Genomic DNA, 16446 nt, shown 5'->3' with positions numbered 1-16446 from the left:
TCTCTTCCCGCCCTCTAGCGGGGGCAGAAGGAAGAGCTGGACCTCGCAAGAGGCTCAGGCCACACGAAGACCGTGCAGTGGCATTCAGTTTCATGCAGCTGGGACCCAGACGCCCCGAAAAACGGGTGGGTGAGCGAGTCCTCGCACGTCTTCAGAGCCCCATCAAGACTCTTCCGGGCTTCTTATTCCTCCCCAAAACAGAAAAGGAAAACCAGAAATACAAATGAAACTCCCACGTACGTTAGGGAGAAGAGAGAGGAGTCTCAGCCGTTGGGGTGCAAGCAGGGCATCTCCCAGGGTGCCCCCCACCCATGTTCCTCAGGCTCCAGGAGTGCCCGCTTGGCCCATCAGCGGGGCATCACCATTGTGCGTTTCCTCCACGGGGGTCTGGTTCGTGTGCACCTCTATCGTGTTCTCGTCCACCAGTTCGCAGGCTTGGTTGGTGAAGGCCGAGAGCGGCAAAGTGATCCGCTGCATTTCGCGCTCGTAAACCTTCTGCTCGTGCTGCGTCTTCAGATCTTTGCCCCTGGGGAGGGAGGGAGAAGGGGGGTGTCAGACGAAGTGGTGGTGCAGGTTCCAAATTGATGTGCACTCTTATTATTTCATAAAATTATACACTGTCTGGTTGCAAAATAAATAAAAAAAAACCTCAAAGCAGTTTACAAAAAGGATAAAGTCATCAGTAAAAGTAAAATTTCAGTGCAGAGGAGGGCGACTGAGATGGTCAAGGGTCAGGAAACCAAGCCTTATGAGGAACAGTTGAAGGAGCTGGGTATGTTTAGACTGGGAAAGAGGAGACTGAGAAGAGATAGGGTAGCCAGCTTCAAATATTTAAAGGTCATCACATGGAAAATGGAGCAAGCCTGCTCCAGAGGGTAAGACCTGAACCAATGGATTCAAATTATAAGAAAGGAGATTCCAATTCGGCAGTAGGAATAACTTTCGGAATCTAAGTGGACTGCCTCAGAAGGTAGTGGACTTCTTTGTTGGAGGTTTTTAAACAGAGGTTGGATGGCCATCTGTCAGGAATTATTTAGCTGTGATTTCTGGGTTGGACTAGATGACCCTTGGGGGGGGGTCCCTGCCAACTCCACAATTATATGAAAAACAGCTATTTAAAACATTTTTAAAATAATGAAAAATCAGCAATAAGCTAAAAGGACATCAAAATAAATGTCAACGTTCTACATGCCTGGGTGAGCTTTGCCCAAATAAAAAGTGTTTAAGCAGGCGTTGAAAAGTGTACAACGAAGAAGGCACCTGGCTGGTGTCATTAGGCAGGGAGTTCCAAAGGGTGGGATCTGCTGAGAATGTTTTACATGAGGGACAGCTGATGTGGCGCAGTGTTTAAGAGTGTCGGACTAGGACCTGGGAGACCAGGGTTCAAATCCACACTGGGCCACCCAAGCTCACTGGGTGTGACCTTGGGCCAGTCACTGTGTTCCCTCAGCCTCACAGGATTAAATGAGGGGGTGGGGGAACCATGTACCCCACAGAGAGTTCCTTGGAGGAAAAAAAGGGATATATAATAAATGCAAAAAAAGGATAAAACATACAAACGATCAATGAAAAGGCCCTTCACTTGCCTCTTATAGACATAGCCCACAACAATGCCTGCTCCGATTGCAATGATGATCACCACCATCAGAAGGCCCAGCACGTAGCCTGTGGGGAGGAAGAGAACAGATGCAACACATTTAAGCACACCGCTGCAGTCTGCCCCCAAACCCTGCAGCATAAAGCAACGCAACGGATGCTTTTTGCCAGTTATAACTTTGCATGCTGCATCAACCGCCTTGACACACATTTGAGAAAGTGCAGGATTTAAATAAATAAATGAATAAGTAGTAACGTGTGTGACACTTTGTTGTTGGCCTTTCTGCACTCAAAGCATTCCAAAAAAATGAGAGCCAGTGTGGTGTAGTGAGTGCTTAAGAGTGCTGGGAGACCTGGGTTCGAATCCATGTTCAGCCACGAAGCTCACTGGGGTGCCAGTCACTACACCTAAGCCTAACCAACCTCACAAGATTGTTGCGTGGAGAAATGCTTGTGTGTGTGTGTGTACCGTGTGCACCACCTTCAGCAAGGTGGCTTGTTTTTTAAAAAAACAGCTAGAAAGGGCAAAATGCAGAGTCAAACTGTATGACTAGCCCTTCTGTAGGTCTGTACTGCACACACATTTCCCCCTTGAACTAGAAAACCCTTTAAAAGACTTTTTAAAGGGCTTTAAAATGATGGCTCATATTCTCAGAACCCCGCACCAGGAAACAGCTGTCTTGTTTACAGAAAGAGCTTGCAGGATGGCAGCTCTTCACACCTTACCCACTTCCTGCTGGGTGAACCCATTTCCTCCACCCACCCAGCAGATGTAGTGGAGTCTAGCCTCATAGAAACATAGAATTGTAAGGGACCCTGAGGGTCATCTAGTCCAATCCTTGAGAAATGGCCATCTAACCTCTGTTTAAAAACCTCCAGTGAAGAAGTCTCTGAGAAAATCCATTTCCCTGTCAAAAGGCTCTTACAGCCTCCTTTGAAACTAACCCGCCCTTGGTTAATCTGGTGCCCCTCTAGGAGGGAGTTTAATCCAACACATCTGCAGGGGCACCAGACTGGGGAAGCCTGAACTAAACCACTCCAACTCTTTTCGTCATTGCGATTCTGAAACGAGCCAGCCTACACACAAAGCCGTTGCAAGGACATTCCTAGGGACTCTTTTAGTCCTTACCTAGCACGCCCAAGTCTTTCTTCTCATTTGATCTCATCTTGACCCTCTGGCCGATCCCGACAACGGGCTGGACTGCAGCCGCCTCGCTCCGGGATGGCAAGCTGTTGGCGGGCTCAAAAACCTGATCGGTTGCTGCCGTTTTGACCGTGAGAGACGGGGAAACGGCAGAGGTTGCATCTAGAGGGGACAGGAAAATCACCATCAGCATCAAAATATTTCACAGTGAGAAGGAGGCCATTCAAAGGTGTGTGTGTGTGCCCCAGGAACCAGCCCTGCATCAGGCCACTTTAAAACCTCTTGCCCTGGTATATTTTCCCCTAGCGCTGGAACTCAAGATTCCAGCATAGGGCTATTTCATTCATATATATATATATATTATATATTATGCAGACGCTTGATTATAAAACACACAGAGACCTTAAAGAGCTTTATAAAGAGAACAATAGAATTATCAGTAAAAGCAACTCGTTAAAACATTCAAAAGAGACAACTGGCAATAAAATAAAAACAGATTAAAACATACATTAACATGCTATGTGTCCGGGTAGGCTTGTCTAAACAAAAACATGTTTTGCAGGCTCCGTACAGTGAAGGTGCCTGTCGGGTGTCAATAGACAAGGAGTTCCAGAGTTGCCACACTAAATTGGGAACAAAGCAAAAATTGGGGAGGGGGCATGGATTAAAACAGCAGATCAGGGAGATGGAACGGCCTGGCCCACAACTGACCATAGCTATGATGTGCTCAAGGAATGGATGCTCTTTTTAAAGCAAGGAAAGAAAGTGTCCAGCCATGTTTGCTGCCAACAGACAACACACCCTTCCAAATAGTTTTGAATTATTATCTATATATATAAAACCCAAGTGTCTCTGCGTCCAGTCCCTGTGTCTCTGGGTTTGCGCTACTGCGCATGTGCCCCACAGACACAGGGATTGGAGCAGAAAGATCGGGCCGGGAGCAGTTGAAGCGGGGCGGTTGAATTAGAACGCCGGCGCTCCAGAGGCCGAGGGAGCCCCTTTTTGCACTCAAAGGTGGTTGGGTGGGTCGCTGCGCCCTCAAGGGAGGCATATTGCTCAGCTGGTAATTAAATACAAAATTTCATAGTGCTGCAGTCTGCTCATATGCAGGCTTCCTCGGAAATCCCAGTGCTTTCAAATGAGGCGTACTCCTTTTTAATTGTTCATAGGTTTGCAGGCACTGCGTGATAGAAAATCCCATGTATGCTTACCTGCAGTTAAGTCCCATTGTTTACTCCTGAGTAAGCATGCATGTTTACCACATATGTTCTAGCACCCATTATTTTAATGGGCTTAAACCACTAGTTTTTAATAATAATATTACCACCCACCCTTCACCCAAAGGTCTCAAGGCAGGTAACCATTAAAACACAGTATTGAAAACAACAAAAAACAGTTCATGCAATCTGCACCCACAAAGAGGTACCAATGACCACCATGCTTCTTTAAAGCCCAGTAATGTAGACAAGGCAGTGACCCATGAAGGGGAAATCAGGCCTGAGTGCTCACTGGAAGGACAGATCCTGAAGCTGAGGCTCCAATACTTTGGCCACCTAATGAGAAGAGAAGACTCCCTGGAAAAGACCCTGATGTTGGGAAAGATGGAGGGCACAAGGAGAAGGGGACGACAGAGGACGATGTGTGGACTGTGTTCTCGAAGCTACCAACATGAGTCTGATCAAACTGCGGGAGGCAGTGGAAGACAGAGGAGTGCCTGGCGAGCTCTGATCCATGGGGTCACAAATAGTCGGACAAACTAAACAACAACAACAATGTAGACAAATCTCTGGCAGATATGGCTATTAAGGGTTAACAGCCACGGCGGCCATGGTCATGTGTTCCAGAGTAAAGGCAATAAATGCCTCCAAATATCAGTTGCAAGTGCTCAGGTCCTGCTTGTTCATGGTTTCCCAGAATGTGCATATCTGGTTGACCACTGTGAGGACAAGATGCTAGACTAAATGAACCCTCTTTGGCTTGATCCAACTGGCACCACCCTGAGAACCTTCCCCTCCATCAGCCAGCAGCGAAAATGTCTTGCGTGAGCAGCGGACATCTGGTAGCACACCGTCTGTCTCGTATGAGAACAAAGGGTGTTTTATGCACCGGTTAAAACCTGGCTTAATCATTAAGACTACATGCATCTCTACTCAAAGTAAGCTCCTTCAGGTAAATGGCATTTACTCCCAGGTAAGCGCGCACCGCCTTGCAGCTCACTGTCTGTTAGCCCCGCTTGCAAGGTCCTCGCTGAGCTAGGCAAGCATGCGCAAGAAAGTAAAGGGGAGAGGCTCCTGCGCATTTCAGTTGAAGCTCGCCCCGATGGAGATACAGTACAGATCATGCCCTCCAGCAGTAGGGGGAGGGGCATCGAGGCCACGCCCCTCCCAGAGTCGAAAGGGGCTCCCACGTGCAGGAAGGCGTGGCTAAGCCTGTTCCCCACGAAAGGGGGTGGCTGGGTTGTTTACCCCGCAAGGTCTCTGCGGCTGAAGGATGACATCACCCCAAGGCAGCGACCAATCGAAAACAGCTCAAGGCCTGGAGACAACACGGACCAATGGTAAGAGGGGTAGAGGGAGGAGCCGGCGGAGCGGAATTAAAGAGATACGTCACCGCCCTCCCTTCTCTGCTTGAGGGAGGAGAAAGGAGCATGCGCACCCATCACATACGCTTATATCTGTGCACTATTCAGCGAGGATGCGCCCTTTCCCCCCACCTCTGGGTGTGCATTTGAGCACATGCAGAGTGCGCCTGCCCCGCCTCAGTCTCTCTTCCGCAGAGCCCCTGTTGCGCCCATGGAGGCTTGCTCCCGATTAAGCCAGCGTGGGGTCCGGGCTCAGAAACTAAAAATTAACCAAAACAACGCAAAAGCAGGCATCGCGGAGTTTTCTTGCAAGGGTTCAGCTACTCTGGTCGCAGCAGACTGGTGCGAGCGTTCCTTCACACGTGCAGACTCGACACGCTTGGACACGGGGAAAGGGGAGCTTGCACGTGTGAAGGGGTGAGCTCGCGGGAGGGAGGGGGCCAGGGGCTCCTCGCGGGAGCCGATCGCAGGTGGGTCGGAGCCCCCTCATAGCTCCTCTCGTAAGGAGAAGAGCAAGACCGCCCCGCTGCAAAGGCGGGCGGGCGAAAGAGGCACGGGGCTAGGACCAGCCACCGCCGCTCACCTTCCGTAGCCGAGCCGAAGCCCAAGAGCAGCGGCTGCAGGAGCAGGAGGAGAAGCGCCCACCGAGACGCCATGAGGAACGGCGGCCTGGACACGAAGACGAAGAGGAGGAGGAGGAGGCGCTGTGATCCGCAGCGGCTGCCCGGGTTGTTGTTGCGGCCGCTGCCTTCGCTGCTCAGTGAAGCTTTTGCGGCGTAAACAAGCCGGGCCTTTGAAGAGCTCAGCTCCGCCTCCCGGAGCCGCCTCCTCCGCTGGTCCCGAGGCGCTTGCAGGGTCCTAAGTCGGTAAGGCGAGAAAGACGCGCGCGCCACGTGGATCCTGCCGCCTCCGACGCAGTCTACCCGCCTGAACTCTGCTGACCTGGACACAGGAGAGTGCTAGGACTCCCCGCTCGAGAGCCAAATCGAGCAGATGAGGATACGCTCCTGGCTACTCTTTGGGGGCATCTGGCTGGTCGCAAGTGAACAGAGGGCTTAGTATTTGAGAGGCAAGAGGCTTCTGAATGCTATTTGCCAGGAACCACTGGTGGGGAGTAGGCTGCTGCTGTCCCTGGCAACTGGGGCACAGGCCATTGGACTTCTTGTCACCCCCTTGGGCATGGTAAAAAAAAAAAAAGGTAAAGGACCCCTGGGCGGTTAAGTCCAGTCAAAGGCGACACTCATCTTGCTTTCAGGCCGAGGGAGCCGGCGTTTGTCCACAGACAGCTTTTCGGGTCATGTGGCCAGCATGACTAACCACTTCTGGCGCAACGGAACACCGTGATGGAAACCAGAGCGCACGGAAACGCGTTTACCTTCCCACCACAGCGGTACCTATTTATCTACTTGCATTGGCATGCTTTCAAACTGCTAGGTTGACAGGAGCTGGAACAGAGCAACGTGAGCTCACCCCAATGCGGGGATTCAAACCACCGACCTTCTGATCAGCAAGCCCAAGGGTTGCAGCCAGGCTCTTCTGGTGCCACCTGCCATCATCTCCCCACCTCTTAATTAGCACCACTTTGACGTTTTCCTATCGCCCAATGCATTTTCCTTCCTCTTTCGCTCCACCACTTCATTGATTAGTTCCCTTGTCTGCTGCCCAAGACAGACTCTGGCTCCTACACCTGCGACCCTGTGGCTAAAAAACGAACAGGGTGATTGTTACCAGGGTGTGACCACAGAACCCACCATAGGTAGAACTAACTGCTAATATTTAACATTTTTTCCAATCTAGTGGTGAGCGGTGATGAGAGTTGCAGGTCAATATCTAGAGAGCTGCTGGTTTCACAACAGCAACTGCAAAATAATACCAACGCCGTATGTTACTTCCAACATTAAGAAATCTTGCAGTAACCAGCAGTGGGTTTTGTGTGTGTGTGTGTGTGTGAGCCTCCATTTGTTCCGATGCTCACAATTCCTGGCCTGAGAATTTGCTAATTCTAAGCATATGTCTTCTGCACCAGGCTACAGTCACATAGAGTTCTAGTAAAAAAAAACAAAGTAGATCCTGAAAGCCTGAGGATTGCCTGAGACAGAGCATTCATCTTCACAATAAATATCAGTTTTAGCTATATACCGCCTTTCCAAATGTATGTTCAATATGGTTTACATCCCTGGCATCTCTAGGTAGGGCTGGGAAAATGTAATGTCTGAATTTCAACCAGGAGTGGGGCATCTGTGTGCCCCTCCAGATGTTGGGCCTCCATCATCCCTGTGCTGGCTGGGACCAAAAGGAGTTCCAATCCAGCAACATCTGGAGAGCCATGTGCTCTCCATGAAGCTGAAGAGCCAGGAGTGCAAAACATCTGGTTACAGAAGGCTGGTACAGAAGATTCCATCAGCCCTGGGAATTGTGGTCCAGAAGGGCACCAGTTAGGAAAGTTCCCATATTAGATAACATGTTATGTCGCTCTCACATGAAATCAAATCAACACAGCCGCAATGGGATTCTGGGTGTGCCCATGTCTGCCTGCAAATCGCTGCTTGCCTTTTCCTGCTGGAAATGCCAGAAAAGCATGCCAGGGCACAGTGTGGGCCGTGAGCATATTCTGGCAGACTGGCATTTTTTGGCACAGGCCTGACATATAGGTGGAGTTCAAGCTTTTTTGTCCTGTAAACAAACCTCAGCTACCAGAGTTCCTGGAGGTATATATCCTTCCTGGGCTGCAGCTCCAGTGAGGATTTAGTTCAGAAAATCAGGGTGGTTGAAATCCATGTGCGCCTAAAATGCAAATAGGAAATCACACTTAAAAGAAGATGGGCAGTCACTTCCAAATGTAGTTGCTGGCTGAAGGAAAAAGCCAAACTCAACATTATGTGGAGGAGGGAGACCAATAGGATCAAGGTCTGGAAGCCAAGCCTTATGAGGATTTGTTGAGGAAGCTGGGTATGTTTAGCCTGGGAAAGAGGAGACAGAGGAAATATGGTAGCCGTCTTAAGATAATCTGAAGGGGCTGTCACATGGAAGATAGAGAAAGCTTGGTTTCTGCTGCTCCAGATGGTAGGACCTGAACCAATGATTCAAATGACAGGAAAGGAGATTCCAACTAAACATTAGGAAGAACTTTTTGACAGCAAAGCTGTTTGGCAGTGGTTCAGACTCCATCTCCTTCCTTGGAGGTTTTAAACTCTGGTTGGAGGGCCATCTGCGAGGGATACTTTAGCTTTGATTCCTGCATTGCATAAGATTGCATTAGATTACTCTGGGTGGGGGGGGAATCCCTGCCAACTCTGCAATTATATGAGTCTATGTATACCACTATCAAACTACACCAGATCTATACCTAGTTATATTCTCTGTTTGACTATCAGAACACCAGTTTTTTTCTTCTAGTACAAGATAGAAAAACTTTTCAGATACAGCTTTTGCAATGGAATTTTAAATCAAATGGTACTGTTCAGAGAAAACTAAAAAAACTGGCATTCCATGAAAGCTGGTGATTGAAAAGTGGACCGATGTGACCATTGTCAAAAGTGCCCGAGCACATTTTGATTGTCCAGCTGGGCAAAAGTGGTTCCACAGCCCTGGTTGAAATCAAAGTAACTCCAGCAGAGACACAGACACATCTAACTCCTAGGGAATTGAGTGCATCTCAGAAAAAGTTTGGACAGTTTTGTCCAGTGGTACCACCATTCAGGACGTGGGTGGTGCTGTGGGTTAAACCACAGAGCCTAGGGCTTGCCAATCAGAAGGTTGGTGGTTCGAATCCCCGCAACGGGGTGAGCTCCCGCTGCTCGGCCCCTGATCCTGCCATCTAGCAGTTCGAAAGCACGTCAAAGTGAAAGTAGATAAATAGGTACCACTCCAGTGGGAAGGTAAACAGTGTTTCCGTGCGCTGCTCTGGTTTGCCAGAAGCGGCTTAGCCATGCTGGCCACATGACCTGGAAGCTGCAGGCCGCCTCCCTTGGCCTATAGAGCGAGGTGAGTGCCGCAACCCCACAGTCGTCCGCGAACGGACCTAATGGTCAGGGGTCCCTTTACCTTTACCTTGCCACCATTACACAAGGCCAACAAAGCAGGGAGGGGTTGAAAATCACATGTTGCTTGGGCTGCAATACTTACTTTTGCTTTCTCCCAGGTTCCAGGAAAAACTTTTCATTCCTGGAACCTGTGGTTCAAGCAACATGTGATAGGACAGCTGTCACAAATAATTGAGGTGCTGGGTGTATCCACATTCCATCGTATTGACAGATAAAGCACCCTACCCTTCACTCCTGGAAAGTACCTGGAGGATTTCCTGATACTTACATAATTCAGTAACAGGAGGGCTGCTTTCCAGCACAGAAGGCCCAATCTCATGTGGCTGAGCCTCAAACCTTGTCTCCTCCCTGTCATTTAAGCCCTTTGTGGGTCCATAAACAGTCTCCTCCCCCCTAAAAAAACTGCAGTAGTGCCCCTATTACAAATAGCATTTGTAATGTGGCTGTACATAGAGAACTCCAAAGCGATGACCTCCTAGCTGCTGTTCCACATCCGAACAGAACAGCAAACTCAATTAGTCTTAAATTATTGCTTATGATACATATTGTGGTTTTTTGTGTAAACCACTTGAAGTTTTGTTTTGCAACCAAGAGGTGTACAGTACACATTTTTTGATATTAATAAACTGCAGCCTTTTGGGGGGTGGTCCCTTTGTAAACCACTTTGAGGTTTTGCAATCGAGTGGTGTATCAATTTTATGAAAAAAAAGCAAATAAATTAAATGTACAGTACTGAGAACCAAATCGGGCACTGGGGACATTGCAAGTATCTAGTCCAAGGCGCCCTTAACCACTAGAATTGCAGATATGCACATTCTCATTCCCCTTAACTCTTAAAAACTGAGGCCCTTCATTCCCTCCCCTTTCCCCCCCAGTTAAAATTTAGAAAGTTTTGTGATGCAGGGAGCTTCGTTGCTTTGGTGGCAGCCGGCGGCGATTCTACTCCTGAAACACAAAGCCCCAAGTATGTTGATGATGTGAGCAGATTGGGAAGCTGCTAGCTAATACTGCATCCACATCCTGCTGTCAAATCTTCCCTCTCATCATCAGGTAGGAACAAAGGCGAAGAGATGACTTCATTCTGAATAGGAGAATATCTCTGTAAACGCCAGCGCTAAAAATCTTCAGAGGTTGGGTCTTGTGGTTAAAGCACAAGACCTTGGATGGCGAAAGGCTGCTATTTCTGGCTCTCCAACCGTTTGCCTCCTAGGATGACCTTGGCCTGCTGTTATTTTCCTTCTCTTTTTATCTCCAAGGTTTGTGTGTTTGTAACAAACGCATGATAGCCCAGCACGGCCTCTGGCTCTCTGATGAAAAAGATGGTGCGGAGGCTCGCAGCGTTTTAGCCATACATTAAGTGGCATAATATTTTGAAAAAGACTTGTGGACCCAGAGACCCTTAGAGGAACAGTGGAAACTGCTTTATAGTCAGAAAGAACTGGTGCATCTAGCTCAGTTTTGTCTGCACTGCCTGGCAGCAGCTCTCCAGGCAGGGCTTTTTCGCAGCTGGTAAGGATGAACTGGGGGCATCATCCACAACCTCTGGAGAGCAGCAAATTAAGGCAGGCTGGTTCAGATTGTTCCCTCTCCAAAAACAAGAGATCAAAATGTGCCATGTATTTGTGGCCGGGGGGGGGGGGCAGGAAGGGAAGAGAGCGCTACCAGCCAAGGAACTGCCACGCCTTCTGCTTCAGCTATCAATAATTTCTGGGCTTGGCTGAACATTGTTTGGCTTTGGGGAAGCTGACCTGCGGCAGATCAACACAATGCCCAATGCAGGTGATCACGCGCCTTTGGGCTGGAGCCAGGGCACTCCCTGCATCCCTTTCCCAGGTGGGGAGGAAAGGAGAAAACAAAAACCGTCTCTTGTGTGTGAGAGAAACCTAAAGTGGGAGCTCCCAGCCACCCACCTCTGCGTCACGGCACACAGGCCAGAGGGTGCCCTTGAACGGACAAGACACTTGTCCCGAACTGTCTGCAGAGTTGAGGTATTCCTCACCAGAACCGGAAGTGCCTGCTGGCCCTTGCAAGGCCATCTGGACATCTGAAACCATGCTGGTTATCTGAAATCTGAAGCCTGCAGGGGTGGTGTGTAGCTGGCTTGCCGGCTGGCACACACAAGAGGATTGTGTAAGGAGGATTCACCAGCCACATGGCACGGCCTGCAGGTCTCTCAGCATTTGGGTGCATAATGCCTCCCTGAAAATAATTTCCTTCTCCTATCCTGAGAAGTTGTTCCAGGTTTCAACTTCTAATTTTCTTTTTTCCCCTCAAAGAAAGACACCTTCAATTCTCCAGATGCTTGCAGCAAATGTTTGTTATTCTGGCATCTAAAAAGTTAGTTTTTTAAAAAAAGAAAAAAAAAAGCAGCAGCAGCAGCAGGGAGTTGATCGGCTTTAGCCACCACAACCCTGAAGGTGGTAAAGAGGTGTCAGCTACCGACTCCCATTCCCCTCACATACTCAGGGTGTTGCCTAGATTCCCATTTTAGGGACATGGGAATCTTGTCTTTTGCTGAGTCTTGGTGCATGTAGTTCCATGTTGTCTACACAGACTGGCAACATCTTTCCAGGGTTTCAGACATTCCCAGTCCTGCATAAGGATGGTGGCTACAAAACCTGGGGCCTTCTGCATGCAAAGTAGATCCTCTAGTACAGTGTTTCCCAAACTGGGTCTCCAGTTTTTTTTTTGGACTACAATTCCCATCACCCTGATCACTAGTCTGGCAGCTAGGAATGATGGGAGTTGTAGTCCGAAAACTGACGGAGACCCAAGTTTGGGAAACACTGCTAAGCCGCGACTTTTCCATCCAAAAGGCTGAAAACGGGTGGAGGCAAGAGAGAACTGTGATGGTTCAGCTGAATCAAGCTGTGGGTGCATCTGGCTTAGAACCCAGAACCTTCTGCATGCCAAGCAGGTGTTCTACCACCAAAATATTAGGTTTTGGCGATCTGTGCACCTGACACTCCCTGAAATCGAACCTCCAGGAAACCTAGTTCTTGATGTTCACAGAATAACACACGTGCAGTTTTGCGAGTGCATACCAGGTGTTGGCCTCCAGATATTCTGGGATATGACTATTATCACTGCCCATTGGCCATGTTGGCTGAGGCTGATGGGAGTTGTAGTCTTGACAATATCTTGAGGGCCCGTTTCCCCAGTCCTGGCTTCTGCATTACTTGAATGAACCTGGAGCACTCCAGATCTTGTTTGACTACAATTCCCATGAGCCTTAGGCAGCCTAGCCATGCTGGAATAAGACGAGGGTTTGTGCTAGCTGGGAATGATGCAGCCAAAAGCTTCAGGTGGGGACGACGACGACGACAGGTGAGGGGACGCCAATGGAAAGATTTATGGACACCTCCAATACATTGAGAAATTTTAGGCAGCTCCCTCAAAAGTGGGGCTCCTTATTCCATTCCTGGTGGTGGAGCTGCAGAGGGCAAACAAGGATCCATATTTTCATGCACGCCAGGGAGGTGTGGCCTGGCCTGCCTTGCACAGAAGAAACGAACTCCTTCAAGCTCTGGAGGGGCGTAGTTTCCTTTGGTTCTTGCTTTACGCTTGCTGGGCCTTCATCGTTCCCAACCATGCTTAGCAGAAAAAAAAGAATGCTGTACTTTAAAAGAAAAAAGGGAGGGAAGCCAAAACTAACACAGAGACTCTGGCACCAGCAAGTATGGTACATTCACAAGTACACCCCTCCCTTAACCAGAACACCAGGAACAGTCTCAACCAGCCTCCAGATGTGTGGGAGTGGGACTGCCGCTCCTATCAGCCCCAGGCAGCACAGCAGCAATGGGAGCTGCCGTCCAAAACATCTGCAGGGCACCAGGATGGCAAAGGCTGATCTAAACTAAAACCCTGACCATGCTGAAAATGACGGGAGGAGGCGGAAGGCTGTTTGCAAGCTCATTTCCTCTCTTTGCAATAAAGGAGAAAATCGACTCTCCCAGCAACCAGGAGGAGAGGTTAACGTCCTTGCGCAGCTGTTCTGCTTAGGCTTCCTTGTCCTGCCCACTCACCCCAATCTTAGTGGGGCTCCTGTGCGACTTTCAACCACTACCCCCCCAGCCTTCCAGATGTTTTGGACTACCACAAGCCCCAGCTGGCGTGGCACCGTGATGCAGAGGTTTACGGCAGCTGTAGTCTACAACATCTGGAGGGCACCCTGATCCAGCAGGCCCTGCTTTTGTTCTTAATGCTGCTGAATACCAGTTGCTGGAAACCGCAGGAGGGGAGAGGGCTCTTGCACTCTGCCTGGGTCCTGGTTGAAGGCTTCCTATCGGGGCATCTATGTAGCCACTGTGAGAAGAGGATAATGGACTAGGTGGGTGCCTGGCATGATCCAGCAAGCTCGTTTTACGTTCCATCACCTGCATGTCTTTACAGAAGTGCCTGGCATCTTGCCCTAGCAAAAATCCTCACTTCTTGGGGGGGGGGGGGGGGCATTTTACCAGCAACTGCTGCAACCTGAATGTGCAGATTCTAACAAAAACGGTGTAGCTATATACCCACCATTTCTGTGACCTTTTATCTGTGCCAAAACTCTATTATTTGTGAAACAGATAACACCTTCAGATCATCCAGTTAAGAACAACAACAGCAGAACCTATTATTTGCATCTCAAGGAGACAAGTATATCATTAGGGCTTGGTAGTGGTTGTTTCTTTTGCTGTACTCACCCATTATGAATATTGGGAATGAGATGTAGCGAAACAGAACGAATCAGTGGGGAAGTTAAGGCCCTATAAATTACCTAACCCACTGCCCCTTTGACTAGTCAGCTCCCTGGAGATTCGAATTCCTTGACTCAAGTGGGATCATGCACCTCTCCTCTCTCCCCCAATATTACATCTGCTGGACCAACTTCTGAACCCAACACCTGACTTGGACGCAGCTTAAGTGCCTCCGAAAAGCAGTGCCATTTTCCTTGACGGGAGGGTTTCCTTTTCCTCTTGCGAAATTAAGAGCAGGCTCAAAGTGAAAAATTCCACATTAAAATAAAATAAACCAGACAAAAAGAAGGGGCATAAAGTAACCATTCTAACTTCTTTAATGCAGTCCAATCAAATTGCTTTTTCTTTTTCTTTTAATCACTCTGAACTCTATAATTCATTTGCACTAAACAGGTTGGTAGTACAGAAAAATTAATCGTTTTTGCCGATCAATTTCATCTTTTGGGGTCTTTATGCATCAGGCAACCAAGTGTGTGGCTCTTGCCTTTACTTTTTTTTTTACCTTCCCCCTCCCCTTTTTTCCATTTTGCATAACTATATTATCCCATAGACTTAAAAACAATCAACTAGCCAAGTTTATTATAATTATGATACATCTAAAAAAAAATTAATACTAACCCTAACATGACAGCTGCTTTAAGAGCTCTCTGTATAATTCCCTCATTAGGGTTTCTCAGTAGCAAATCACTACAACAGGTCCTAAAATCATAAATGTAATAATCAGAATCATAATAAGAGAAAGAGAGAGAGAGAGAGAAATATCGAGAGCGAGTTAGAAAAACAAGCAGCATAAAAACTGAGTTTAAATTCTCCTGAAGGAGCCCCAATGGAATGAGCGAGAATTTGCTCCTGGGGGGGGGGGGCTCACCTGCCTGACTTCCCCCACACCCACCACCACTTTCAGGAGAACTTTGCTGCTTGGTTGCACCCAAGGACTGGTTTGAATCTGGTGGGGCCAGACAGTGGGTACCCTCCCTCAACCCCCTTGCACAGCATCCTCGCTTCTTCAAAAAGAAAAGAAAAGCTTTCGAAAGTTGCGTTTTCTGGTGGTATTCCCCCCCCCCTTCTTCCTTCCTTCCTAAAGAACAATGGTACCTCTACCTACTAGATACCTCACAGGGTATGTGCTTTTATGAGCAGACGATGCTAACAATGCAAATCTTAGGAAAGGGTCATGAGGCAGAGAAGGATGAAGGACCAAATAAAAGGACAGGAGAGACACACATCTAATTCTCTGCCAGATCAACTAGGGTTTCTTAACATTCCCCCAACCAGCCTTTGGGGTGTTTAGTTTTCATCCGCGGGGTTCCAAGCTGGGGTCGCCCACAGACCTTCTGGGTGCTTGGCGCCGTTTTGCCCTGCCATGGGGCACAGCCCCCAAAGGCTGCCCCTCCATTCGTTGCCGTGCAGGTGATAACCCTGCAGCTGGCCCCCCAACACACGCACACACTCTCTGCCCCCCGGGGAAGATTTCGGGGAGAAGGGAAGGGAGGACCTAAAAGGAGTTCAAACAGAAAAATCTCCCCACTACAAAACTTGGATTTTCTTTTTGTGTGTCAGCCCCCCACATTGCCCTCAGCCATCTTAAAGACACCCAAAGCAGACAGCCGCTATGTCAAGGTGGGAGCCGGCTTCATTTTCCATCCGGCCCCATTTGCTGTGGGTCGACCTCTGGATCCACCAAGGAGGAGGCAAAGGCGGACTGGACAATCTGAAACCCGAACGATTCCAGGAGAGACATGTTCTGTTGTGGGGAAAAGGGGGAGCCCAGGGCAGGGCCCAAGTCCCCTAAGGGGGCCCCAGGGAGCGGACATGGACTTTCTGTATGTGTTTGTTAAGATAGGACTTGGATCTGAAAAAGCTGCCACATTCGGGGCAAGGGTACTTCTTATCCCCCTCCGACTCCAATTTATTCTTGGCGACCACCATGTCGCAGGAGGAGAAGGAGCCGTTGGCATTCTGTTTCTCGGGGGTCTTGAGGTCGCTGGCGTCCGAGAGGTCTCCGTAGGAATCCGAGCTCTCAATCTGATCCAAAGGTGAGCATTTCTGGCCTTCTAGGGAGACGAGAGAAAGAAAGAAAGAAAAAAAGGCACGTTCTTTAGATACCCTGCGGTGGATTTGCCATGCTAAAGGTCAAGCCACAGTCCCCCTCCCTGTCTATCCCAAAATATCCATCTAAACCTCTTGCTGGCATGCAACCTGCCCATTTCCCAGTCCAGCTGTGTGGACAAACCCACTAAAATAAGGTTACCAGATTTTTTTTCAATGAATCCGGGGACACTTTTCAACTTCCTACTAAATGATGGATTTTGTCAGGGGACCAATTTGTAAATCTAGGGACTG

At 48.8% G+C, this 16446-nt stretch overlaps 2 protein-coding genes across 2 annotated transcripts in view; both read right to left on the bottom strand.

Moving 5' to 3' along the window:
• Positions 1 to 131: 131 nt before the first annotated feature.
• PIK3IP1 (phosphoinositide-3-kinase interacting protein 1) lies at positions 132 to 6050 on the bottom strand. The gene is made up of 4 exons (XM_033135790.1): positions 5905 to 6050; positions 2726 to 2902; positions 1587 to 1665; positions 132 to 526 (listed from the first exon to the last, which is right to left on the bottom strand). Exons 1-4 carry the CDS (start codon positions 5975 to 5977, stop codon positions 319 to 321), a joined length of 537 nt encoding a protein of 178 aa, XP_032991681.1. The 5' UTR covers positions 5978 to 6050; the 3' UTR covers positions 132 to 318.
• Positions 6051 to 15165: 9115 nt separating this feature from the next.
• Positions 15166 to 16446, bottom strand: part of PATZ1 (POZ/BTB and AT hook containing zinc finger 1) — a 29817-nt gene continuing 28536 nt past the window's right edge. Inside the window, 2 exon segments of the mRNA XM_033136117.1 lie at positions 15166 to 15900; positions 15903 to 16157. Of these exon segments, the coding sequence (XP_032992008.1) occupies positions 15737 to 15900; positions 15903 to 16157 (419 nt within the window). The 3' untranslated portion in view covers positions 15166 to 15736.

Source organism: Lacerta agilis, chromosome 17, assembly GCF_009819535.1.
Source record: "Lacerta agilis isolate rLacAgi1 chromosome 17, rLacAgi1.pri, whole genome shotgun sequence".
In the NCBI taxonomy this organism is placed as follows: Eukaryota; Metazoa; Chordata; class Lepidosauria; order Squamata; family Lacertidae; genus Lacerta; species Lacerta agilis.
Note: the sequence above shows the minus strand (reverse complement) of the source record. Positions and strands in the feature narration are given on the sequence as shown.

Bases quoted from the DNA above. Each gene is read 5' to 3' on its own strand.
- PIK3IP1 (XM_033135790.1), bottom strand. From the start codon at position 5,977: ATGGCGTCTCGGTGGGCGCTTCTCCTCCTGCTCCTGCAGCCGCTGCTC. The intron at 1,666-2,725 runs GTAAGGACTAAA...TCCTCCCCACAG, and splicing joins GAAAGACTTGGGCGTGCTAG to GCTACGTGCTGGGCCTTCTG. The intron at 527-1,586 runs GCAAGTGAAGGG...CTCCCTCCCCAG, and splicing joins GTGGGCTATGTCTATAAGAG to GGGCAAAGATCTGAAGACGC.